The 26,655-nt window shown below is 41.3% G+C and overlaps 2 protein-coding genes across 11 annotated transcripts in view; one reads left to right on the plus strand and one right to left on the minus strand.

The window, feature by feature from the left end:
• The first annotated feature begins 1,089 nt into the window (after positions 1-1,089).
• The window catches only part of sgcg (sarcoglycan gamma), a 41,026-nt gene continuing 15,460 nt past the window's right edge, over positions 1,090-26,655 (plus strand). The window contains exons 1-6 of one of the 10 annotated variants that reach the window (XM_062974642.1): positions 1,468-1,774; positions 2,061-2,104; positions 10,678-10,791; positions 22,741-22,935; positions 23,769-23,870; positions 25,067-25,154. In XM_062974642.1, the coding sequence (XP_062830712.1) occupies positions 22,741-22,935; positions 23,769-23,870; positions 25,067-25,154 (385 nt within the window). In that variant the 5' untranslated portion in view covers positions 1,468-1,774; positions 2,061-2,104; positions 10,678-10,791. Of the gene's footprint in view, positions 1,775-2,060; positions 2,105-10,677; positions 10,792-16,233; positions 16,337-22,737; positions 22,936-23,768; positions 23,871-25,066; positions 25,155-26,655 lie in introns of those variants that run through there. The other 9 variants (XM_062974640.1, XM_062974646.1, XM_062974641.1 and 6 more) reach the window with 9 other exon arrangements.
• Positions 23,796-26,655, minus strand: part of sacs (sacsin molecular chaperone) — an 89,530-nt gene continuing 86,670 nt past the window's right edge. Inside the window, exon 12 of the mRNA XM_062974636.1 lies at positions 23,796-23,918. The gene's annotated coding sequence lies outside the window, so the exon portion shown is untranslated. The remainder of the gene's footprint in view (positions 23,919-26,655) is intronic.

Raw genomic sequence — 26,655 nt, forward strand, 5'->3', positions numbered from 1 at the left:
GCAAGGGAGGGTGGGAGGGAAGGAAGGAAGAGGGCTTTCCACTCGTCCCCAAGGCTTCGCTCCTTAAAGGTACAGGACGCATTGGGATTCTCCTCTCATCTTCCTATCCTATGCCATGAAACTGATTATTTTATACTATTATTCTATTACCATATTATTATCATCATATTCTGTTACTATTATTATATCCCATTATTATATTATCCTATTAATATATTTTAAATCATTATATTATATTTTTCTATTATCATTATATCATTATATTATTATTATATTATTATTCTATTATATTTTCATATTATTATATTATTATTCTGTTATTATTAAATTCCATTTTATATTACCCTATTAATATATTTTATATCATTATATTCTATACTATTATTCTATTATATTATCATATTATTATTTTATTTTTATTAGCATATTCTGTTATTATTATTATATTCCATTTTATATTATCCTATTAATACCATATTATTATCATTTTCTGTTATTATTATATCCTATATTATAATATCTCATTAATATATTGTATATCATTATATTATTATTATATTATCATATTATTATTATAGTATATTATATTATTCATCATTCATGACTACATTGAAACTAGAATAGAGAGAAATCAGCGTGGAAACCTTGTGAAACCTAAATTGCAAGAGGTACCATAAATTGTTGTACATGTAAATAATGGTAGTAACAAGAAATTCTTGATAGGATTCATAGTTTGTCTGTTATGCTGGTTTGTGATGACAACTACTTTACAGTATATAATAAATGTTCATTTTGTTGTTCAACAATAAATGTGAGCTCTTCTTCATGGAAAAATAAGACATCCCCTGAAAATAAGACCTAGTGCATCTTTGGGAGCAAAAATTAATATAAGACCCTGTCTTATTTTCGGGGAAACAGGGTAGTTAAGGTAAAGGGTCCCCTGGGCTGAGTGGGTTGCTAGGAGACCAAGTGAGCGGAGCTTAGCCTTCTAACTGGCAGCAATTGGATAAAAACAATTATTCCTCTCCCTCTAATTAGGACTTTATTTTTCTTTTCTTTTTGTTGTATCAACCTAGAGGCATGGATGAGGGGTTGTAATGTCAATTTTCGAGGTTGTGGGGTGTTTACTTTTCTTGTTTTGTTCGCTGCCGTGATGCCATCACTCTTTTATATATATAGATGAAGGGGAACTTTGGCCCATTGTAATGAAATAGCAACGAGGTCGGGTGGCCCTTGGGGTGCCTTCTAACTGGGCAGTTTTCTGATGGCAATGTGTTGTGGAAGGCTTTCATGGTCGGGATCACAGGGTTGTTGTATGTTTTCCGGGCTGTATGGCCATGTTCTAGAAGTATTCTCTCCTGACGTTTCTCCCACATCTGTGGCAGGCATCCTCAGAGGTTGTGAGCTATGGAGAAACCAGTTATGTTCCTCTCCCCGTCCCCCTGCCAATGAGAAGAGGGAGCTGAGGCCAGGCATCCCATTCCTTCCAGCCCAGACCGCCTGCCTTGTGCGGGGAAGGAGGAGGCTGGAGAAAGAGCGAGGAAGGCTGGCGAAGAGACAAAAGAAGGCGGGCGGGAGCTGAGAAAGGGCTTGCTGTCCTCCAACCCTCTTTTTCTCCCAAGGGGCGAGGGAAGAACCCAAGGAGAGTCTTCCCAGCTCCGCACAGTCCTCGCCTTCCGTCCAAAGGGGAAACGGAGAAGGGCTGGGCTGCCTCGCCAAGGAAGGGGAAGGCAAAGGCTCCCAAGAAGGAGGGGAGCTGAAGCAGCCGCCACAGGTAAACCCCACTTGCGCCGATGCTTCTTGCCTTCCGACTCCCTTTTGCTATCCTGACCAGAGAGCAAGAGCGGCTGAGCTTCTTTTGGGGTATATCTATAAGTAAAAACCCTAAGGATTGCACCCGCACTCAGGCAGACACTCCTTGGTGAGAGGGAATATTGAGTGCTGCTCTCCTTTCATGAGAAAGGAGCTATATATATTGCAATAAATAGATTCTCTCTGTTCCCTCCCGGCTCTTCAAGAAGGGCACTATCTGATGTTTTTTTTTTTGGTCCCTTTTTTAGAAAGGCTAAGGAAATCAATGCCTCGCCGGCTCCTCTCCTTCAAGGTGGGCTCTCAGACGCGACTCTTTCCCTGTGTCTTTTCTTTCAGGGTCTTACTCGTATTGCATGCAACTTTTCAGCAAACTCACATCCCGTTTCTGTCCGGGTGTTATTTCAGTGAACTGTCTTGCATGTGTTCCGTTGGTGTTGTGTCAAAAGCCTCCCCATCTACAGCGCTGTTTCCCAAACTCTGGTCTTGTAGGTGTTTTTGATTTCATTTTCCACAATCGCTCATCATTGGAAAAGGCATCTGCGGCTTCTAGGAGTTGAAGTCCAAAACATCTGGACTTCAACTCCCAGAAGTTGTTCTCTCTAGCCCAGGCATGGGCAAACTTGGGCCCTCCAGATGTTTTGGACTTCAACAGCCGGTAAGCTATTAGGAATTGTGGGAGTTGAAGTCCAAAACACCTGAAGGGTCCAAGTTGCATCAATACTGTAGATTCCATGCAGTTTGACACCACTTCAACTGCCAAAGAATGCTCTAGTAACATAGGAGTTGTAGTTTCACTAGGTCTTCCCCCTTCGCTGCCAAAGAGTGTGGGTGCCGCACAAAACAACTCTCAGATTCTATAGCACTGAACCATAGCAGTTAAAGTACAGTAGAGTCTCACTTATCCAACGTTCTGGATTATCCAACGCATTTTTGTAGTCAATGTTTTCAATACATTGTGATATTTTGGTGCTAAATTCATAAATACAGTAATTACTACATAGAATTACTGCGTATTGAACTAGTTTTTCTGTCAAATTTATGGTATAACATGATGTTTTGGTGCTTAATTTGTAAAATCATAATCTAATTTGATGTTTAATAGGCTTTTCCTTAATCCCTCCTTATTATCCAAGATATTCGCTTATCCAGCGTTCTGCCGGCCTGTTTATGTTGGATAAGTGAGACTCCACTGTACTGTCAAACTGAAATAATTCTACAGTGGTTTACTGTGACTTTTCTAGGCTGTATGGCCATGTTCCAGAAGACTTCTCTCCTGACATTTTGCTCACATCTCTGGCAGGCATCCTCAGAGGTTGGGAGGTCTGTTGGAAACTAGACAAGTAGGGTTTAGATATCTGTAGAATGTCCAGGGTGGGAGAAAGAGCTCTTCTCTTTTTTGAAGCAAGAATGTTGCAATTGGCCAGCTTGATTAGCATTGAATGATCTTGCAGCTTCAAAGCCTGGCTGCTACCTGCCTGGGGGAATCCTTTATTGGGAAATGTTAGCTGGCCCTGATTGTTTCCTGTCTAGAATTCCCATTTTCTGAGTTTTGTTCCTTATTTACTGTCCTGATTTTAGAATGTTCCAGCATTTCTGTGTTCTCAAATAATATGCTGTGTCCAGATTGGTTCATCCAGTGCTCTGCTGACTGACTTCTCTAGTTGAATCAGTCTGCAGTGACTTTCATGTTCCTTGATTTGTGAATGGGCAATGCTGCATTTGGAGATCCCTATGTACACTCTTCCACAGCTGCATGGTATACGGTAGACTCCTGCAGAGGTGAGAGGATCCCTCTTAGACTTTGCTGAACGTAGCATTTGTTGGAGTTTCTTAGTGGTTTATAGGTTGTGTTTCTTCATCAGTTTGTTCATCAGCCTTGACCACTCTAACAACCACCATGTCAGACTACACAGAGAAGCCATTGAAATCCACAAGCATGTGGACAATTTCAACAGAAAAATAAAGAACAATATTACAAAAAAAGGGGGAATTCCAGACAAGAAACAATCAGGGCCAGCTAACGCCTCCCAACAAAAAAAATCCCCCAGGCAGGAGGCAGCCATGCTTTGAAACTGCAAGGCTATTCAATGCTAATCAAGGGGGCCAATTGCAACATTCACACTTGCCTCAAACTAACTAGAGTTCTTTCTCCCACCCTGGACCTTCCACAGATATATAAACCCCACCAGCCTAGTTCCCAAAAGATCTCACAACCTCCGAGGATGCCTGCCATAGATGTGGGCGAAACATCAGGAGAGAATGCTTCTGTAGCATAGCCATACAGCCTGGAAAATTCACAACATCCCAGTAATTCCAACCATGAAAGCCATCGACAACGCAGGGTTGTTGTGTGTTTTCTGGGCTGTATAGCCATGTTCCAGTAGTATTCTCTCTTGACGTTTCGCCCACATCTATGGCAGGCATCCTCAGAGTGTAGATCCATCTTAAAAGTCATTATTTTCGTTCCTCCTTGGCTTATTTCATGTGCTTCTGACTTATTCACCCATATACCGTATATACTCAAAGATATGCTGAGTTTTTCAGCCTTTATTTATGAGCTGAAAAAGCCTCCCACAGCGTATATTCGGGTCAAGGTCAAGCCAGCAGCAGAGCCTGGAGGCCACAGTATGTTTTCTTTTCCAAAACCTCCCTCCTCTGCTTCTCCTCCCAAGCTGGTTATTTTTTTTTTTTTTTGAGAGAGAGAGAGAGACAGAGACAAGAAGTGAATGTTTTCCAAAAACGAAAGGAGCGTGTGAGAGAAACCCTTGCAAGCCAGATTGCATGGGCAGAAGGGGAAGAAAAAAAAAGATATTCTTGCACATTTGCATGATTCATTACTACTACTACTACTACTACTATTGCAAGAACATTTGAGTCCAAAGGGAGGGAAGGAGGGAAAAGAGAACAACAGAAGGTGTGTATTTCTTTTTATTCCTAAGGAAACAAAAATGAGGTGATTTTTTTTGGGAGGGGGAGAGAAGTTTTAAAAAGCCCTTTCTGGCTACTTTTAGAGTTTGAAAAAGGGAGAAAGAAAAGAGGTGGAAAAGGGCAGGAGAAAAGAGGACAAAGTTGTTTTTAGGGGAATATTGCAGGAGGAAAATGCACATAGAGAGAGGATTTGCAAAGGTTTCAGGGGGAAATACAAATGTGAAATTAGTATATGTTGTGACTGCGCCAACGGGGATTATGGTTGATGGTGATGGGATTCGAAGAGGAAGAAAAAACCCTTGCGATGAGGGTTCACTGGAGGAGTTGCGCAGGAAGCGACTTAGAGAGCTATATGGGGGATCTTCTGAGGAAGATTCAGATGGGGAGTTTGGGGAAATGGATGCTGAGGAACAGGTGGTGGCTGGGGAAGTGGGCACTGAATGGGCACAGCCACCGGAGATGTCTGGGGATTTGGGGCCTATGGATACTACTGAACCTGGGGTTTCTGCAGGAGCTGATCCCACTTGGGATGCTTGGAGAAGGGAGGATGGTTCTTTAAGTGTTCATGGGGCTAAGTGTGGGCAGGATGATTGGGACTCCGACGAATTGCTAGGTACTCTGGATCCACGAGCTCTAGCTGTGTGGAGTTCGGACTCTGAGTAGATTTGGGACACCTGGTGTTTGGGTGTGAGTGTTTGGTCACCCAGGAGGAAGGGGAATAAAATGGGAATGTTTGGCCACTGCACTTTGCGTGTGGCAAGGTGTTGCTGAGGCGCCATTGGGATCTCTGTGTTTCCGTGAAGACTGGACTTGGACTGTGATTCGGATCTGCTGATACCATCTGGCTTGGCTCTCGCTCTGTCTTATCGTGGACCTGGTTTGGATGACTGCACCCTCTTCGGACTTTGGATTGAATTTGACCTGGCTTTTGTCTACGCCCTCTGACTGACGACTACTCCCGGCTTCTGACTACTGGTTTGCCTTTCGGAATTTGCTGCTGCCTCCTGACCTGACCTTGGATTCTCCTGACAACGGCTATTCATCATCCCTTTGAAGCTTTCGGCTTTATCTGCACCGTGGAAGCAGTTTACTGCTCTTCTAGTTTGTTTGTTTTCAAGCCAGTTTGCTGTTTTTCTTTAAATCCGCAGAGCCGGCTGTCTGTTTTCAGAAACGGTTTGAAGCCAAAAGAGGCTTTTGCACTTTCAGTTATACTCTGCAGCTTCTGGAAGGTTTCAAGCCTTCGTTTATTTTGCATATTTTCTTGCAGTCAACTCTATTTGTTCTCCAAAGCTGAATTGAAGCGTCTTTTAGTTTTTATTGAATGCCAGCATGGGAAAATAGCGTGGCTTGTTTTTGAGTTATTTTTGTCCAAACTACTCTTGAAACACTGATAAGTGAAGTGTTTCAAGGATACTTTCTGTGTTTATGACTCTTGACAGTATATATAATGATAGATCTATATCTAGCTCTGCATTATTTATGTAGGCATTATATGTTTGCCTGTTACTATGTTGGAAGCTGGCCTGAGTCCCCAGGGGGAGATAGATAGGGCAGGGTACAAATGAAGCTGTTATTGATGATGATGATGATGATTATAAAGTTATTGTTGCTTTTCCACTTATAGAGTTAGTTTACTATTTTTCTTTGAAATACAGTAAATATTCAAAACATTTAACCCACTGATGCCTCAATTAATGTAATTTTATTGGTATGTAATTTTATTTTTGAAATTTACCAGTAGCTGCTGCATTTCCCACCCTTGGCTTATACTCGAGCCAATAACTTTTCCCAGTTTTTTGTGGTAAAATTAGGTGCCTTGGCTTATATTCGGGTCAGCTTATACTCGAGTATATACGGTAGTTTTCTTCTGTAATCATTTCTAGATCATGTTTATTACATGCATCATTTTCATATACATTTCAGCATGTCTTCATATGCTTTCATTTCCCAATATGGTCTCATTGCCTAACCTACAGCATCATTCTCTTGACATGCCTTCTTGGAAGTAAATCTCACTGAATACAATGGAGTTTCCTACTAAGTATAAAAGGGTAGCTATACCGGGACCATGTTAGTTTGAGGTTCATTCCTCCCCCTCGTCCCATTTCCAAGTCAACCAGATTTGAGTTTCTTTCCTCTTGATATATGCATGTTTGATATCTCATTAAATATCTGGATATGTGAATTGCCTCTAAATACTGAATTTTTATTTTTTATGTGTGTGTATGTTATAAAAGGGCATGTATTGGTTTACCGTGTTAGAGAAACAGTGAGATGAATTGAAAGTTATGCATATATTATTTGGTGAAGGCAGTTTGATAAATGTAAGTCATCACTTGATATTGCTGTTTCCTTGATGAAAGTGCCAGTGTGAATGCACTCCTGGTGCCAGGGGAAGGGGAAATCACATCTCTTTCACTGACACAGTGGTTGTGGTTTGTCCATATTAAAAGAATCTTCAAAGACATTTATTTTTATTTTTATTTTATTTCCAATATTTCTACCCCGCCCTTCTCCCCGAGGGGACTCAGGGCGGCTTACACAACTGGTAGGATCACTACCAGTACATCATAATACAATAAAATAAGAATAAAACAGTTAAAATAATTAAATAACATAATAAAATACAATATATAAGATTTAAAACAATGCAACACCAAATATATATACCAATCATCCATCAGACCTTGTGCAAAAGCCTTAATCCGATCCATGTCAATGCTAACTGAGTTCATTCATTAAACGCTTGCGCGCATAGCCAGGTCTTCAGCTTCTTCCTGAACCCCAAAAGGGATGGAGCCTGCCGGATGTCACTGGGGAGGGAGTTCCACAGCCGAGGGGCCGCCACCGAGAAGGCCCTGTCTCTCGTCCCCACCAGCCGTGCTTGTGAGGCCGGTGGGATCGAGAGCAGGGCCTCCCCGGATGATCTTAAGGTTCTCGTGGGCTCATAGGAGGAGATGCGTTCGGACAGGTAAATTGGACCAGAACCGTTTAGGGCTTTGTAGGTCAAAACCAGCACTTTGAATTGGGCTCGGTAGCATATTGGCAGCCAGTGGAGCTGGCTTAGCAGGGGGGTAGTACGCTCCCTGTAAGCCGCCCCAGTTATTAATCTGGCTGCCGCCCGTTGTACTAGCTGGAGCTTCCGGGCCGTCTTCAAAGGCAGCCCCACGTAGAGCGCGTTGCAGTAATCCAAACGAGCTGTAACCAGAGCGTGGACCACCGTGGCCAAGTCAGACCTCCCAAGGAACGGGCGCAGCTGGCGCACAAGGCGGAGTTGTGCGAAGGCTCTCCCGGCCACCGCTGAAACCTGAGGCTCCAGGCTCAGCGATGAGTCCAAGAGAACCCCCAGACTGCGAACCTGTGTCTTCAGGGGGAGTGCGACCCCGTCCAACACAGGCTGTAACCCTATTCCCCGTTCAGCCCTGCGACTGACCAGAAGGACCTCTGTCTTGTCTGGATTCAGTTTCAATTTGTTAGCCCTCATCCAGTCCGACACAGCGGCCAGACACCGGTTCAGGACCTGGACAGCCTCCTTAGTGACAGGTGGGAAGGAGTGACAGAGCTGGACATCATCTGCGTACAGATGACACCGGACCCCGAAACTCCGAATGATCTCTCCCAACGGCTTCATGTAGATGTTAAACAACATGGGGGACAGTACTGACCCCTGCGGGACCCCACAAGTCAACGGTTGTGGGGCCGAGCAGGCGTCCCCCAATGACACCATCTGGGACCGACCCTCCAGGAATGAGTGGAGCCACTGCAGAACAGTACCTCCAAGTCCCATTCCTGCGAGGCGTCCCAGAAGGATACCGTGATCGACGGTATCGAAGGCCGCTGAGAGGTCCAGCAGAACCAGCAGGGACACACTCCCCCTGTCCAGTTCCCGGCGTAGATCATCGACTAAGGCGACCAAGGCTGTCTCGGTGCCATGCCCCGGCCTGAAGCCAGACTGCGCCGGATCCAGAAAATCAGTGTCAACCAAGAATGCCTGGAGTTGCGCAGCCACCACACGTTCCAGGACCTTGCCCAAAAAGGGGAGATTGGAAATAGGCCGATAGCTGTCCAATTGAGTGGGATCTAGTGATGGCTTCTTCAACAGCGGTTTGATCACAGCCAATTTAAGGCTCGCTGGAACAATGCCTTCCCGAAGGGAGGCATTCACCACCACCTTCACCCACTCGGCCAATCCCCCTCTGGCTTCTCTCACCAGCCAGGATGGGCAGGGGTCTAGGATGCATGTGGTAGCCTTTGCCTCTCCAAGCACCTTGTCCACATCCTCGAGCTCAACCAATTGAAATGAATCCATCAAAATAGGACAAGCAGGAGCTCGTGTTACATCCTCGGAAGCTGCCATTAATATGGTGTCAAAGCTAGAGCGGATCAGAGCGACTTTGTCCGCAAAGAACTGAGCAAATGCTTCACAGCGGGCTGCCGAGTTGTCAGGGATCCCATCTTGAGAGATGGGATTCAACAAACCTCTAACAACTCGGAACAGCTCTGCCGGACGGTTCTTTGCGGACGCAATATTAGCTGCAAAGAAAACATTCTTAGCAGCATCTATTGCCGCGGCGTATGCCTTTAAATAAAGGCACAGCCGTGCTCGGTCTGGTTCGTTCTGCTTCAAACGCCACACGCGCTCTAGACCCCTCTTCTTTCGCTTCATCGCTGCCAACTCCTCGGTGAACCAAGGAGATGGTTTAGCTCGGGTACTCGAGAGGGGACGTTCCGGAGCAATCGTGTCTATTGCCCTAGTCGCCTCCTTGTTCCAGAGGGCAACCAGAGCATCGACAGGATCACCAACCGAGGCAGCGGGAAACTCCCCAAGAGCCGTCAGGAATCCATCCGGATCCATAAGCCTCCGGGGGCGGACCATTTTATTAGGTCCTCCACCCCTGCGGAGGTTGGGGGGCACAGCGAGTCTAAACCTGATCAGGTGATGGTCGGTCCATGGCAAAGGAGTGATGGTGAGCTCCTCCACACCACCACCTTCCTCCCATCCCTGGCAGAAAACCAAGTCAAGTGTGTGCCCTGCTCTGTGGGTGGGACCAGATACCAATTGGGACAGCCCCATGGTTGCCATGGTGGCCATGAAGTCCTGAGCTGCGCCAGTCAGGGTGGCCTCCGCATGGACATTGAAGTCCCCCAGCACAATAAGCCGCTGGGACTCCAACGCCAGGCCCGAGACCATCCCCGCTAGCTCAGGCAGGGAGACTGTAGTGCAGCGGGGTGGTCGGTACACTAGCAGAATCCCTAATCTGTCCCGGTCACCCACCCTCAGGTGGACACATTCAAACAAGGTTGACTGCGGGATGGGGCACCTGGTCAGGGGGATGGAATCCTTGTAGACCACTGCGACTCCGCCTCCCCTCCCTCCGGATCTTGGTTGGTGCTGCACGGAGTACCCAGGAGGACAGAGTTGGGTGAGATTAACCCCACCCGCCTCATCCAGCCAGGTCTCCGTTATGCACGCCAGGTCTGCCCGTTCATCCAGGATAAGATCCTGGATAATTGCGGTTTTTCCATTTGCAGACCTGGCGTTCAACAGCACCACCTTTAGTCCGAAGGGACCGCCAGCCCGGCTATCCAAATTTACCATATCAGGAGACCGTTTTAAATCTACAAGAAATCTCTCCCTAGGCCGAATTAATTTTGGTCTCCTTTTCCCGCATCTCCTCCTCCCCTGAATAACTTCAATGGGGGCTCCTCGGCTAGCGGACATCCCCCCTCCCTCTACATGGCCCCAAAGGTATCTCAAAAAGTATCCTGTTATATCCACCAAGCTCAAGAATATCTATGCTTTCAAATTTGCCAGTATGGATGTTAACAAAGAATTGTTCCTTTAATACACATGTACTACCTTTCATTTTTTAAATATATTATTTAGTGAGTTAACTACTTCACATTTCCTGATAAGTATGTTTTTTACTATTTCAGAGCTCAGTCTTCAAACAGATCTTTGACTGGCCCAAGATGCCATCTGATTGTCCAACCATAATACTCATGGATTACGATAGACTAACAACTCTTGCATCGTCTCGGACAAACTAGGTATAACTAGCTGCAAATAATTTGAATTGAAAAAAGGCTTTTCAAGCATTGTCATACTTCTGTTGATGATATCAAAATAGCATTTCCAAAATGACATGCCCTTCAGTACCTATGTATGTGTATATCTCTTTAAATCATCCACTGACCCAATGATATTTATAGGGTTTTCTTAGGTGAGGTTTTGTCCATTCCTTCCTCTGAAATATAGCCTGTCTCTGTAATTTAGCTGGCATTTGTAGGCTGTCTCTTATCCCAATTACTAGCCAGGGCCGATCCTTCTTCACTTCCTAGATCAAATGAGATCTTGTGCCTTTAAGGTATTTAAACTAGATAAATCTAAACATTGGATAGTAAAGAGAAAGAAAATAAATTTCCCAAGTAAGAATCTCAAACACACACACACATCACTAAAAGTAGAGAGGGGCAACTAACTTTCAGTATCAGTAATGATGGTGGTGATTGGAGAATATGTGTTGTCAATGGCTTTCATGGCTGGAATCACTGGGTTGCTGTCAGTTTTCTGGGCTGTATGGCCATGTTCCAGAAGCATTCTCTCCTGATGTTTCATCTACATCTGTGGCAGGCATCCTCAGAGGTTGTGAGGAATATTGGAAACTACGCTAGTGAAGTTAATATATCTGTAGAAGAGTGGGAGAAAGAATTCTAGTCTCCTGGAGGAAGTGTGAATGTTGCAATTAATCACTTTGATTAGCATTTTATGGCCTTGCAGCTTCAAGACCTGGCTGCTTCCTACCTGGGGGAATCTTTTGTTGGGAGATGTTAGTTGGCCCTGATTGTTTCATGTCTGGAATTCCCCTGTTTTCAAAATGTTCTTTATTTATTGTTCTGATTATAGAGGGTTTTTTTAATTAAAAAAATTACTGGTAGCCAGATTTTATTCATTTTCATGGTTTCCTCCTTTCTGTTGAAATTGTCCACATGCTTGGGGATTTCAATGGCTTCTCTGTGTAATCTAACGTAGTGGTTGTGAGAGCGGTCCAACATTTCTGTGTTCTCAAATAATATACTGTGTCCAGGTTGGGTCATCAAGGGCTCTGCTATGGCTGACTTCTGTAGTTGAATCTAAAATCAGGACAGTAAATAAAGCACAACACGCTGAAAACGGGAATTCCAGACATGAAACAATCAGGGACAGCTAAAACCTTCCAACAAAGGATTTCCCCCAGGAAAGAATCCACTAGGCCTTGAGCTGCAAGGCCATTAAATACTAATAAAGGTGATTATTTGCAACATTTACACCTGCCTCCAACAGACAAGAGTTCTTTCTCCCACCCTAGACCTTCCACACATATATAAATCTCCCTTGCTTAGTTTCCAATATACCTCACAACCTCTGAGGATGCCTGCCTCAAATGTGGATGAAATGTCAGGAGAGAATGCTTCCAGAACATGGCCATACAGCCTGAAAAGCTCACAGCAACCCAGTCTCTTTACTATGTTAGTTGTTTTGTTTTCATACCATTTTCCCTTGCAGATCTATATCCAAGCAGACATTGAAGCAGAGACATATAGACAATTAGGATTAAGCCTTGATAACAATTCAAACGGAGATTAATAAATTAATTTCAAACAATGATTTCAGCCTCTCGTTTTGAATTCCTAAACAATAGTTGTATTCCTCCTCAGGTTCAGATGTACAAACAAACTAAATGTTTAACTTAAATACATGATTTGGTTGTGCATGCACCAAGCTTATATGCCGTGATGAGGGATGACCTCTCTAATTCAAAGATCTTCTTTCTATTAGATATGGTTTTAGGTCTAAATGTGTAATTTAAGAGTGGATGCAGTCTCAGGGGAAGGAGGAACCTAGGTAGAAAAAGCCTTTCTCCTCCCCCCCCCCTAAAAATACTCTACAATCAAAATATCAGCAGGGCATTCAAAGAGCAGATATACTTTTGCATGTTTTTATTTGATCTTTTATAGACATTGGCTTCTTTAAAATTAATTCCCACCCATTGATTCCAGCAGGAAGCAAATAAAATATCCAGGGCTGATGTAGTAATGATCCCCTTTTTCAACCTGGAATCTTTTAAGGAAAGAAAAGATCATCTGACATTTCTGAATCGAAAGCCTCTTTCAAAGTGCATCTTTGGGCTCCTCTATAATTGCAGGCATTGTGTTCATGAGGTGAGATCTTCTTCTCTGAGGGCAAACATCATACTCTTGTCTAAGAGATGAAAATCGTTGCTGGAGGATCTAAATCACTAAAGTTAGGCAAAAATGTGTGACTTTCTCTATTTTGTTCATGACCTATTTTATTACAATATTTCCTAAAACTGCTGAAAATTTGGGCTACATTTATAATGATAGTCACAGTTTTTCATGCTTGTACAGTAGTGGGGAAAAGAAAAATCATTATCATATTAACAATGCTTTCTTATTATCTCTCTCTCTCTCTCTCTCTCTCTCTCTCTATATATATATATATATACAGAGAGAGAGAGAGAGAGAGAGAGAGAGAGATTTCATCTTCTGAATGTTAAAAAATAATAATGGCTTTATCGTAATATTATAGCAGTTGGTTGAGTATTATATATATATATATATATATATAGAGAGAGAGAGAGAGAGAGAGAGAGAGGGAGAGAGAGAGATTTATCTTCTGAATGTTAAAAAATAATAATGGCTTTATCGTAATATTCTAGCAGTTGGTTGAGAATTAAAAGTAGTAAAATCATACCTAGTGGGTTAAACTTTTGTTCCAGTAGAGGTCACTGTAGCTTACAAGGCAAAAGCTTAACATTTAACTTTTTAACAGTAAACTAGTTCAGAAATTCAGACTTTTTTCCTGGTGCACAACAGTTGTTTGCATTTATTTGTATCACTTTTTATTTCCATCAAATACATTTATTGATAATGTTAGCTAATTTTAACTTTAAAACTATACTTTGAAAGAGCTCCTTTTTCTCTCCTTTCTAGTATTTATAAACATTTGGGTAAAGTTTAATAACTTGGGACAAGAGAAAAGAAATATCAATTTGTCAGGCTGCTTGTTGGAGATAAGAAACCTTAAGTGTTTGTGTGCTGGATAATAAGGAGTGAAGTAAGGTACATATGACACCTTAGCCTGTGTTTAACATAAATTTGTTGTTTACTGCCATCAAGTCAACTTTGACTTGTGGCAACCCTATGAATGAGAGACCTCCAGTTCATCCTATCATCAACAGGGGATGACACTTACCTTCCTTCTGTTGTTTTTGGCTTAGCAGCACCTACTTTGCATGAAACTGGCAGTGGTAGTTTTTCATCGCATCCAGTGGTACTGGCTAGAGCAGAGGTCCTCAAACTTTTTAAAGTGGAGGGCCGTTCATGGTCCCTCAGACTGTTGGGGGGCCGGACTATGATGAAGTAGTCCAAAATTAGAATTGTTGTTGTTGTGTGCCTTCAAGTTGTTTCAGACTTAGGTCAACCCTAATTCTAAAGTTTAGGACAGAGGCCAGGTAAATGACCTTTGAGGGCCGCATCCAGCTCCCGGGCCTTAGTTTGGGGACCCCTGGACTAGAGTGACAGCAATACAGGAAAAGGGAAGGGGGAAAGAAGGAATTGTTTCCTCCTTTCTTACCTGCCTTCTCTGATCATCCCATCACTCTAGCTGGCATCAATAAATGTGACAAGTGACAACTACTACCAGTTTCATGCCTGGTGGTCACCACTAAGCTCAGAATGACAGTAAAAGGTGCCTGGGTTTTCAACCTCAGAAAAAGTAGCTTCTTATAAATAGGAAGCAGTGCAACTGTTCACACCACTACAAAGTGCGAGTGAGCTCCAAGGCTTCAGGGAAGCTGACTTTAGGGTACAGGATCATCGTGCGTCATATGGATGCCATAGAGTCCATCTCCTCCCCCCCCCCACCCTCATCCCAACTCATTTGGCTCATGTTACAGGATTGTATAGGTTCAGTTCAGGCTTGATTTGCTCTAGAACTCATTTTGGCTCCTGGTCAATTAAGCTCAATTATGAAAATATATTTTTATATTATCTTTAAAGTTTACCAATATGATCTTCAGATTGTATTTTGGCATGATGGCAGATTCAGTGTTCTTTGTTACCTTTAATTTTTTTTAAAAAAAATTAGTAGTTTATGGTCTGTGCCACAATTTGCTCCTGATCTTGTTTTTGAAGACAGAATGATGCTTCTCCATCTTCTGTTTCCTATTATGTAGTCTATTTCTTTTCTGTATTGGCCATCAGATGACATCTATGTATATAGTTGCTTCTTGGATTGCTTAAAGAATAGATTGGTGATGAGTAAAAAGATGACCTCAATTTGTTGGTCTTCTGCTTCATTACTTGATGTTAGGCCATATTTTCATGGAATCTTTAATTCTACTGTTTTCTATTTTTTCATTTTAATTACTCATGATTAGCAGGAACTCCTGTTTTGGTGCATTATCAATTTTCCTTCTAGAGCCAGCATAGAATCTTTTTATTTCTTCTTCTTATGTTGCTGGTAACAGGAGCATAAACTTGAATTAAGGTTATAATGATGGGTTCTCCCTGGTATCTTTTTGTAGTGATTGGCTAGGCATTGTACTATATCCTTTGACTGCTTTAGGTACATGTCTCCTCATCAGAACCACCTCATTTCTTCCTCGATTTTCATTTCCTGAATAAAACAGGAAGGATCTAACTTAAAATGTCCTGTTCCTGTCAACTTTAGTTTGTCGCAATGTGTTTATGCATTTCATTTCTGGTTTTACTATGTCTATCTTCCCTGGAATCATGCTTCCCATATCCATGTTCCTGTAAGTGTTGTACAACTTTGGGCTTTCCTTTCGCTTCTGGGCATCCTTTCAGCTTGAGCCCAGTTGCATGACTAGCCACAGCACTACTCATAATCCTCTGCTGTATCCCAGTAGTTTGTCAGCCTTCTGACCTGGCAGTATTATCTTCTGGCACAATCTTTTGTTTCATTATGGATTGGGTTTTCATGGTAATAGATCTTTTAAAAAAGTTTGCTGTGTCTTCCTCTGCTAACAAGCCTTAGTCAAGGTGCCACTACCATTGTCTCTGAGAGATCCCCTGCCAGGGTCACTTCAATTACTTCTGCTGTTCAGTAACTTTGCCACATTTAGTCTGTCTGACATGGAGGACCTTACCAATGCCGCTGCTACCATCAGCATGGCTTCTTGCCTCAGAGGAGCACAAAATCCCACCACCATGGAAAGACCATCACTGCGATAGAAAAATGTATATAATATGCAAATGATATTCAAGATAAGCAAAATTTAACTAAATGTAGCATTTCCCTGGGAATAAGAGTTATGTTAAGTTTTTCCACACTTAAAGCACCAATGAGTACAGCACCGGCTAGCTTGTCAGAAATTAAAATTAGCCCTGCCTATGTTGCCAGTGAAAAGCAGTGGAATGTGAGATCTGGCCAAACATGTAAACAAGTTTAGCCACGCCTAAAATATCTTCCACTCTCGATACAAGTGGAGACAGTTCTTCTGTCAGGCAGAAAGAGTCTGATTCTAATTAGTTCAGAACTTTGAATATTTTTTTTAAAAAAACTGCTAAGGTAAGTTGTTTAGGTATACTTGGCTAAATAAATGTTAGGACAGTTGACCTAATACATTGCCTTTAAAAAAAAATACTTGTGACATTGCTTTTAGTTCTGTTACTTAGCAATTAGATTCTTGCTATCTTAATTATAAGTACCAAGTATACAATTTAATGTCTTAAATAATGACAGATCAATATCATAATATGTTAAAATTAACTTTGCTTTCATTGAATCATGTGCTGCTGCATAGAAAATTGGCAATATTAAAATAAGACTTGCTTGAAGAGCAGACACTATCTTTGGGACAATCTGATTGACTTAGTATGAACTACCAACCGTATTTGTCCTGTTAGAAAATCTTAGCTTCTTTTATTTGCCAGGCTTTTCTGATTCTTCCAAAAATGGTTAGACAATTTTTCTATAGATGAAAGTTTTACTACTTTCTATAAGATTTCTGTTTTCATTTGCCTATTTTTTCTGCACATTATATATTTCTAACACAAAGTACATACATTTATCAGAGACATTTACTGCATTTTCTGTGATATATGAATTTGAGCTCCACTGATGCAACTGTTTGCATTCATTCCAAGCCTTTTGCATTTGTATAATAGAGGAGATTTCTTTATAAAAACCCTGGATATTTTTCTATAATGCAGCAATTTAAGGAGTAATGGAGCAAAGAAAGAGAGATTGCTGTATATTATAACTGGCATGGCGTGGGAGTGGGCATCTAGACTCCATAAATTTCCGTGGGAGTTGCCCAGAAAAATGCCTTCTTCCCTGCTCTCTTTTTGCCTGTTTCATGGCTCTGGCAATTCAGAGCCATGTCACAGGCTCTTGCTTTGCCTTTCCATTTATGGAAAATTCTTTACTTATTATGCTGCTGATATTCTTTCTTTCATTCATACAAAATACTTTGCCCCATCTGTCTATAGAAAAGTCCAGAAAATATTTTTAAATATCAAAAACAGCAATAGACACGCAACAGGGCAAAAGACTTTGAATTGCTGTTTTTCTGTCATCATAATTAGCCTAAAGGTTAGAGGGAAAAATCTAAATGTAATGTTGACTGGGGGGTTTTGTCTATCAGACCTTAGCCATTAACTGTTTGCATTGTTAAGATTCAAACGTCAGTTGAGCCTTTGTCTAAATGTCTCCTCTAGCTTCCTGGAGAGTGGAATAGTTCTCTAGTGTGGGGCAAGATGTTCTAAGAAGGAAGGTTCAGTGCCTTGAATTTGACCATCAATTAACATCTGTCTGGCAGGCATATTGTATATTAGGCTTGTGTATGGATTCAGTTTGGTCAGTTCCCTTTGGCCAATCTGGCTTCTTCAGCTTGTTCAGCTGGCTGTAACAGCAAGGGCTCAGTCGTCATTTTTATTTTGCCCAAATCGGGCCATGCGACAGTCAGTCATGGCTCCTTCTCTCCTATTTGGCATCACACAGTGCGCAAAGAGGCTGGCGCATGCTTTCATGGGGTTTCCCTGTGAGCACTGCCTGTTGGGCCAATCAGAATAGAAGAACACTGTGATGTATCTTACGCAAGCTGTGTCTATTTAATGAGGTGAGTGCCTCCATTGCTCTCAATTGTGTCCTGGCCCTAGAGATGGAAAGGTGCTTCCTTAACCCCATTCCTCAAACCCCAGGCCCCCTTGAAAGGAAGAAAGGAAAGGATCTCAGGAATAGAAAGGGGAGCCTTATAAGTTCCCCGTTGCCGCCAATGGGACGGATCTTTCAGCTACCTAGCCAAAAACAGATTTTTCCATTAACCAATATTTGGGAGGCTCCTGAAAACAGATCTGGGTACCCAACGAAATTCGGATTCCAAAAACAGATTGCCCTCTGGCCAAATTGCACAAGCCTACTTACATCGCATTCAAAGATATAACTGTGTTTGTTCAAGAATATCAGTATACAAAGGGATTTTGTGGAACCCTAGAGATTAACTGAAAAAATAAAGTTGGTATCATAAGCTTTCATAGACTAAGGGCCCACCTACATGGACCACTTAAAGTGGAGCTGGCCTGGAGTGGCACACCAGTTTGCGTGGCCAGGAAGCTCCTGGCTGTTGCTCGTTGTTTATTTGTTCAGTCACTTCCAACTCTTTGTGACCTCATGGACCAGCCTACAATAGAGCTTCCTGTCAGTCACTGCCACCCCCAGTTCCTTCAAGGTCAAGCCAGTCACTTCAAGGATACCATCCATCCATCTTGCCCTTGGTCGGCCTCTCTTTCTTTTTCCTTCCATTTTCCCCAGCATCATGATCTTTTCCAAGCTTTCCTGTCTTCTCATTATGTGGCCTAAGTACTTCATCTTTGCCTCAAATACTCTTCCCTCCAGTGAGCAGCCAGGCATTATTTCCTGGAGTATGGACTGATTGGATCTTAAGGTGGACCACTTAATGTGAAGCTGGCCTAGAGTGGCAACACCAGTTTGGGTGGCCAGGAAACTCCTGGCTGTTGCTCAGCACTGTGTTATCCACACCTTGAACTATAGTTAATCTTTACCATGCTTCATTCCAGAAAGCCAGCTTTAGTAACTATGGTTTGAATTTCATTTGTTTGAAATTAACTGTAGTTAACATTTAGAACATTTTGGAAAAAAACAAAAGCAAAATTTTCCCTTCTGGCTGAGCAGGAGAAGAAATGGAAAGAAGGGATTTGTTCCTGAACATGCATATTGTATGCTGAATCCTTCTTACTGAATATGTGTAGACTGAGAAGGTCTTCACTGCCCATCAACTGGATAAACACATTTTTTTTTACTCAGTAAAACTTGCTACATTTTGAATCAGAACTGACAGCAGCAGAGCAATGGTCCATATATTTGCTAGTGCTCCCAGCAAACCCTTCTTCTGGTATCACTCTTTGGAAAACGTTTCTTTTTCCTTTGTTACTGAGAACAAACCTGTGTTCCTGAAGAGCAAATTAGAGATGATGCCAGAAATCTATGAATGTATCTTCTGGTGTTTTTGTATATATGGCCCTAAAAGCAGGTGCAGAAGGACAAATTTAGATCATAATAGTATGAAAAGGGGTTTAACCTCTTGCAATTATGATTGTCTCTACACTTACTGAAATACTTTGGAGTAAACTATTCCAGATACAGCATGGGGAATCTGCACTTACCGAGAAGTATCTCAAAGCCCTTTATGGGCAACTAATGCACATCAGCACCAGTACCCTGCTTTCATGGGGGGCACCTCTACCACTGTTCTGAGCAGCTCTTTTGCAGAGCCTTGCTGCTATGTCACTTCTGGTGACATTATAACAGGGCGCCCAACCATGTGATCGCCAAAAGTGACATCACCTGGCTCTGCCAGGAATCTGCTTTTGGCTGGCAAAATAGCAGTGGTTGTTTGATGTTGGACACTGGATTTGGCTAGATCCAGCCCAGTCCAGCTGTCCCCAACTCAATAGACAACAGGATTATTTGCAGTTGCCTAGAAGTGTCAGGGTAAATTTCAGTTCCCCTTCTCCTGGTGTAATGGCCAGACCAGAAGCAGTGTTTCTGCTGTGAAACCAGCCATACATCATGTTGACTCCCTGCTACAATTGAAAGGTGATTCCACTTTATTTGGCCCATGAAATGATAGCCTATGATGATTCCTAGTGCAAATAGTCTTTCTTTCCCAAGCATATAGATCTAATTTTTTTTAAAACTGTTTGAATCTGGCAAAGTGCATATCATCCCTATGGTTCCAGATACCAATTGAGGTGCTGTATCCTGAACTGATTTGACATTTCTGTATAGTCTCTAAAGGCAGCTGAAAATGCAATGTTGGAAAAAAAAGGTCTCATGTGGATATCACTAGGGCATGGATGCAAGTGACAAGGCTGTTTCTGTTCAGAAGTAGTTGTACGTGATGTTTTATTCTAAGCTAGGGAGGAGCTGCAGAGGATATTTCAGACTTTGTGCCAGTTGTACTTGGGGGGGGGGAGGGGGCTGGGATATCTTTGCTTTCCTTACAGGGGAGTGTCCAGCTGATTTGCCCTTCTTTACCTTGCCCTTCTCTGTGTGTTCCTCAAATATTTTGCAAGGAAGAGAATGTACTTCACTTCTTACTTAATTTGATTCCAGAGCATTGTCATGAATGTTTACAGCAGAACTAGGCAGCTCTGAAAGTTGAGGGAAGAAATAGACCTCTAACAGAACTTATTGGGCTCCTGTAACCAATAGAAATTTACAAAATTTGGGTAACAAAAGACACCCTACAAGGTGTGGGAAGCAATCTCGTCATTGTGTTGTCAAAGGATTTCATGGCCAGAATCACTGGGTTACTGTGAGTTTTTGGGGCTGTATGGCCATGTTCCAGAAGCAATTTTGTCATGCTTTCATTGGGGCTGGAGTGTGTTTGAAGGCAAACTTTCTTTCAAAACAACAAAAAATGGGGGACTGGGTGTCTCAAAATGGTCTTGGAGGCTTCATGAGGACTGCATTTTCCTCATGCCAAAGTATAGGGTGCTTTCAGTTCAGCAAGACGTGAGGCAGGACTAGTTCTTGTCTGGTTGGCTGAATGACACAGAGTTCATTTTACGACTTTACAAACCAGTTCATGACAGCTGCAGTATGAGAGAACATACTGAATAAATAATGTAAAGAACAAAAATTTGGATAAAGATATAAACAATCTTTGCATTATTTTTTCCTTATTTGCCACTAAACTCTTTGATGTTCATTTCTCTCTCTCTCTCTCTCTCTCTTTCCTCCTAAAGCCTTTGAACATTTGTTTTAAAACACTTTTATTCTGTGTTCTGCTTGCAGTGTGATGTTGACAGTTTATCAGAACATGCTTTAAATAGAGAAGAGAAGCTCCACCGTTGTTCATTCAAAATACCTAACAGCTGCTGCAGCTATTATTAACTAGCAATGTTGTCTCGGTGTTTTCTGAGAGGGTCATCAAAGAACCATGCTGTCATCCACCAACTTCTGAACAGCTAGAGAACAATTTTTATTCATGAATTTTTAAATTTCCTTGTTTGAAGCTAAAGCAAGTATAACTTTCATTGTTTTATTTGTTTTCAAAGAAGTAGCTGTATTAGTTTCTTCCAGTATGTAAAGGAAGAATGGAGGGGGAGAAAATGGAATGGGGTAGGGCCTTATTTTGGCATGAGCTTTCATGGATATAAAAACGCTACTTCAGATGAATATCAAATAAATCAAAGAAAGTCCAAGTTTCTAAAATATATGGATGTTGTAAATTAATGATGGATTGTTAATGCCTACAAATATACTTTGTACATGACTACAGACTGACATTTCACTGCAGGTGTCATAAAGCCATGGTTGTAAAGCAAAATTTCATACACAAGAGGTGAATCAATGAGCTAACAATAGCTTCTCTAGCTCAGTTATAAATCATGTTGCACTGGTTTTGCCAATTCCTTACTCCTACAGTACAGCCAAACATTCTCATAAGTTTGATTAGTTAAAGCTGTCTTCATACAGATATTTTGAAGCAGATTACGTTAATCTGGTTCCCTGTATATCTTTGCATATGAAAGTGAAAGTAAGGTACTAACAAGCTCCTGTACAGTTCCTGTTTGTTGCAATGGGGCTACTTCAGAAGATTACCACTATACATATCTTTGCATGATTGGAAAGAAAAATAAATCTTCCACTTAACACCCACACATGAAAATTGTATGGGCATTTATTTATACATGAAATAAAATTAAAATAAAGCCAATAAAATCAAAAAATAATTATGGAAGTAATGATCTTAAGGTTTAAGTATTAGGGGTGCAGTGTGCAATGTATGCTTACTTTTGCTACAAGCCTTAGGCAATTAATTTTATTCTAGTTTAGGAGAGAAGCAAACTGCAAGTGAATATCTTTTTTTTCAGCAATCCAAAATTGCTTCCTCCACCTTCTGCAATTGAAGAAAGGGGGCTAGTCACATATTCAACCTACACTCAATTTTTCTCAATGAGCTGTCCCTTCACCACAGTCTGAAATTGCAGGAGGAATGAAAGAGGAATGAATATTTACATATAGAAGGGAAAATGATTAATTTTCTGTTGAGCAATACTTGCAGACTTTTTACTAGTATTGTCTATTGGTTGATTGTTTTCTTTCTTTAGCTTTAGTGGAAACTAAAATAGTTCTGTGCCTGCTGTTTCTCCAGGTTTATAATTAAAGGTTGAGTATTCCTTATCCAAAACAGTTGGGACTGGAAGTTATTGGGATTTCAGTTTTCCCTGAAGATTTTAAAAAAATATTTGCATTTACATAATGAAATAGTTTGGAGATAGTACCCAAGCTAAACACCAAATCCATTTATCTTTCACATCGCCTGTGGGTAATTTTATACACAATATTCAATAAGTTTGTTCATGAAACAAACAGTGACCCTCATTAAATGTTGATGTCATAGTAATGTTCATAATGACATAATCTCCATTTTTCTCCAGCAGATGGTACGTGAACAGTATACTACAACAACACAAGGTACAAACCTACAGAGGCCAGAAACTCAGTATGTCTTCAATGTTGGCATTTATGGCTGGAGAAAACGTTGCCTTTACCTATTTGTCCTCCTCCTCATCATTATCCTAGTTGTGAATCTTGCTTTGACAATTTGGATCCTAAAAGTGATGTGGTTTTCTTCAGTAAGTATCTTATCTAAACTTTAATGCGCTACTTTTTTAATCCAGTTAAGTCCATGCAATGGTGCTAACTTTCTGGCAACAATTGGGTAGCTTTCTGGTACTGATATCCACAAGTGCTAGTCTGCCTTATATTTTTGGCCATTGTGGAGGCTGATACTTCTTTTTGACTTTTACAACAATCAAAGCAGTTGCTGCCTTGTCCCCCCAAAGCTCATAGGTTTGCTGTGACAGCTCCCTTGAAAAGCCATTCCAAGAATGGTGGAAAGCACAGGGTAGGATAGAGAATCATCAGGCTATGTTGCTGTAGTAGACCTTGTAAAACGACAACACCCATGATTCTACAGCATTGAAGCATGGCAGTTAAAGTGGTGTCAAACTGCATTTTTTTCTATTGTGTAGATGCACAATAAGACAGGCTTTCCCAGCTAACAGTCTTCTTCTTAGACAGCTAGTTTAAAAGGTTTTACTTTAAAACATGCAAATATACACAACTCTCTCTTGGCAGAGATATGAAGACAATTCACAACTGTAGATTATGGAACAAAATGTGACTCAATGAGATTAAAATGTACCATCCTAATTAATGACATTTAAACCTGCCCTCTTTTTGGCAATTTTAATTCTTATGTAAGATATTCTCAGTGATGAAATGATCTCCCATAATAATGCTAGGACTCCCTTTGCTTGTGAAATCCCACCCCCCCCACCCCCCCACCCCCGACATCACCCCAATGTTGTCATTTGGATTCCTGTCCATCCAATACTTGGGACAGATGCGTGTCATACTATGAAAATCAATTGAGTAAGAAGGTTATGGTTTTATATCATTACAGAATGGAATGGGATACTTACAAGTTCACAGTGAAGGAGTCCGTCTAGAAGGGGAGTCAGAATTTTTATGCCCTTTATATGTCAAAGAAGTCCATTCTAGAAAGGTAAGTAAGGCTGGGATACTTTGGATGTCTCATTCAGGTCTGCAAGAACTACAGAAAGATAAACACATACAGGAAAGGACTTTAAGTCTGGATCTACACTTAAATAATTGGAGTAAACTGCTCCAGAGCTGTCCTGATGCAATTCAGAAACATTCCCAGAGAATTCTTTTGGTATCTAGACAGGTGAAAGCACTGCCAGAAACAACTCCCTCATTTAGGCTTTCTGGCAATGTTGTTTCTGCTACTCTTATGGCTGGGCACTTGTTGTGACTTCATCAAAGCGATGTGTCCAGTTCTGGGCACCACCATTCAGGCAGGTTATTGACCAGCTTGAACGTGTCCAGAGAAATGCATCCAAAATGATCAAGGGTTTTGAAGCCAAGTTTTATGAGGAGTGGCTTAGAGAGCTGGGAGAAAAGAAGGATGAGAGTGTTCATGATAGTTAAGTTTAAATATTAGAAAAGATGTCACATTGAAGATGCAGCAGACTTGTTTTTTGCTGCTCTAGAGACTAGAGCATGGAGCAAATTGATTCCAGTTGCAGGAAAAGAGATTTCACCTAAACATTAGGAAGAACTTCTTGATGATAAAACCTGTTCGGCAGGGGAATGTGCTTTCTCACAGCCTGTTTTGCAGCACATTAGGATGTTGGGTTTTAGACATATTAGTAACATATATTTGTACTAATATCTACCGGTATTTGTTCTATAGTTACTTGAAGAGGAAAACTATGTACTTAAGAGTATTATTAAAGTTTTCAATCACTAATGTTATGATTATTGATTGTATTTGTTTGAACTTACTTCCAATAGTCCTTAAAACTTAATGAAAGTGACAAATATAAGGACAGAATATATAAATGTTCTTTTTGGGAAAAGCGTCTTTTTGTGGCACAGGAACAAGGGGGTGGGCTGGATTGTATGTACAATGATCCCAAATTCAGCAGGTACAGAAATATCCCAGAGTAATCTGCCCCATGTAGATGTAATCTATGACTCCAGGAGATCAGGATATGAATCTCTGCTCATATCCTGATTAGTCATGGAAAACCATTGAGTGACAGTGGACATCTTTGAAAAAAATCTGACCACAAAGATCCTAGGATAAGGACTGTGATATATACCCAACTTGAAGGTATATAAGAGCAAAGATGAGTGGGGCACACTGAATATTCATCTCTTTTTTCTAAATTTTAGGATGAATCGCTACATTTGCAATCTGATTATAATGTGACTGTAAATGCACGCAATGCTGATGGGAATGTCACAGGCAGATTACATGTGGGTAGGTTTCATCTTACATTTTTTTTTTAATTTGCAATTTAAATGTTTTGAAACTGTAAAGAGGAACATACATCCTGGGCGAAGGTCTTGAAGATTGCCAAGATATTTTACAAATAGCCCACAAATATTCAAATTAACCAAAGAGAGTAAAACATGCATTTTATCTCCATACTGGAAATTTTAGAAATGTACTATTTGCTTTGATCGTTATGTCCTCATTCACAAACGTGCTTTGAACACTTCAATTCGCAGGAGACTATTGATGTTCTATTTAGTCATTTTTATATGATAGGAAACATATATGTTCCCTTGATATGGTTAGATATGGATTATTTAGCAAGTAATCATGCAAATTTATGAATACTTACTCACTCCCTATATTAGAAAAAAGACAGGATATAAATGTTTAAAATAGTGATGATGACAACCAGGCCCGTAGCCAGGATTTTGATTCGGGGGGGGGGGGGCTGAGTCTGAGTGAGTGAGTGACGATCTACCCTAGCAAACCTTTTGTATTGTTATCCCAATGCATATTGAGCATGGTGATCAGATCATGATATGAGTAAACATAATAGTTTAAATAATAAATGTAAGGCCTTCTCGCGGACCACCCTGAGAATTTCATGGGGGAGGAGGCTGAAGCCCCTCAAGCCCTCCCCCTGGATACATGCCCGATGACAACAATAACAATGCTTATCTTAGTGAACACAATAGGGCTCACCATAAGATAATATTTTATTGTTAATTGTATGAATTTTGCTATTCTATAAGAAATTTAGGGGACGATTGATTCCCCTGCTTCATTGTACCCTTTTACGTCATTTTCAAATGAATCTATTTCATACCTGTGAAAATGGCACATGAATCATGCCTGGATCATCCCTTGGTTTTGAAAATACTAGATTTCATGTTTTTGAAAGCCAGCAATTACATAATCAGATGTTAAATTGTGGTACAGTCCTACATACTTCTGTTTGGCTGTAAGTACTTCTGATAGGATTTATACCAGGGGGCCCCTGGTGGTGGCACAGTGTATTAAAGCGCTGAGCTGCTGAACTTGCGGACCAAAAGGTCCCAGGTTCAAATCCCGGGAGTGGAATGAGTGCCTGCTGTTAGCCCCAGCTCCTGCCAACCTAGCAGTTTGAAAACATGCAAATGTGAGTAGATCAATAGGTACCGCTCCAGTGAGAAGGTAACGGTGCTCCATGCAGTCATGCCAGCCACATGACCCTGGAGATGTCTATGGACAACGCTGGCTCTTCAGCCTAGAAATGGAGAAGAGCATCAACCCCCAGAGTCAGTCACGACTGGACTTAACGTCAGGGGAAACCTTTACCTTTACCTTTTTATCTTATCACAGACTGGCAGCTGCTGCCTTGTGAAGCAGTTTGAGTCCATTGACCACTTTAAGTAGCACTGTTACACTGTGCAGAAATGCATATTATGGTATGGTATGATATTATTGATAGTTTTGTATAAATCTGAAGACATTTTTCTGTTCT

This window comes from Anolis carolinensis, chromosome 3, assembly GCF_035594765.1.
Source record: "Anolis carolinensis isolate JA03-04 chromosome 3, rAnoCar3.1.pri, whole genome shotgun sequence".
Lineage (NCBI taxonomy): Eukaryota > Metazoa > Chordata > Lepidosauria > Squamata > Dactyloidae > Anolis > Anolis carolinensis.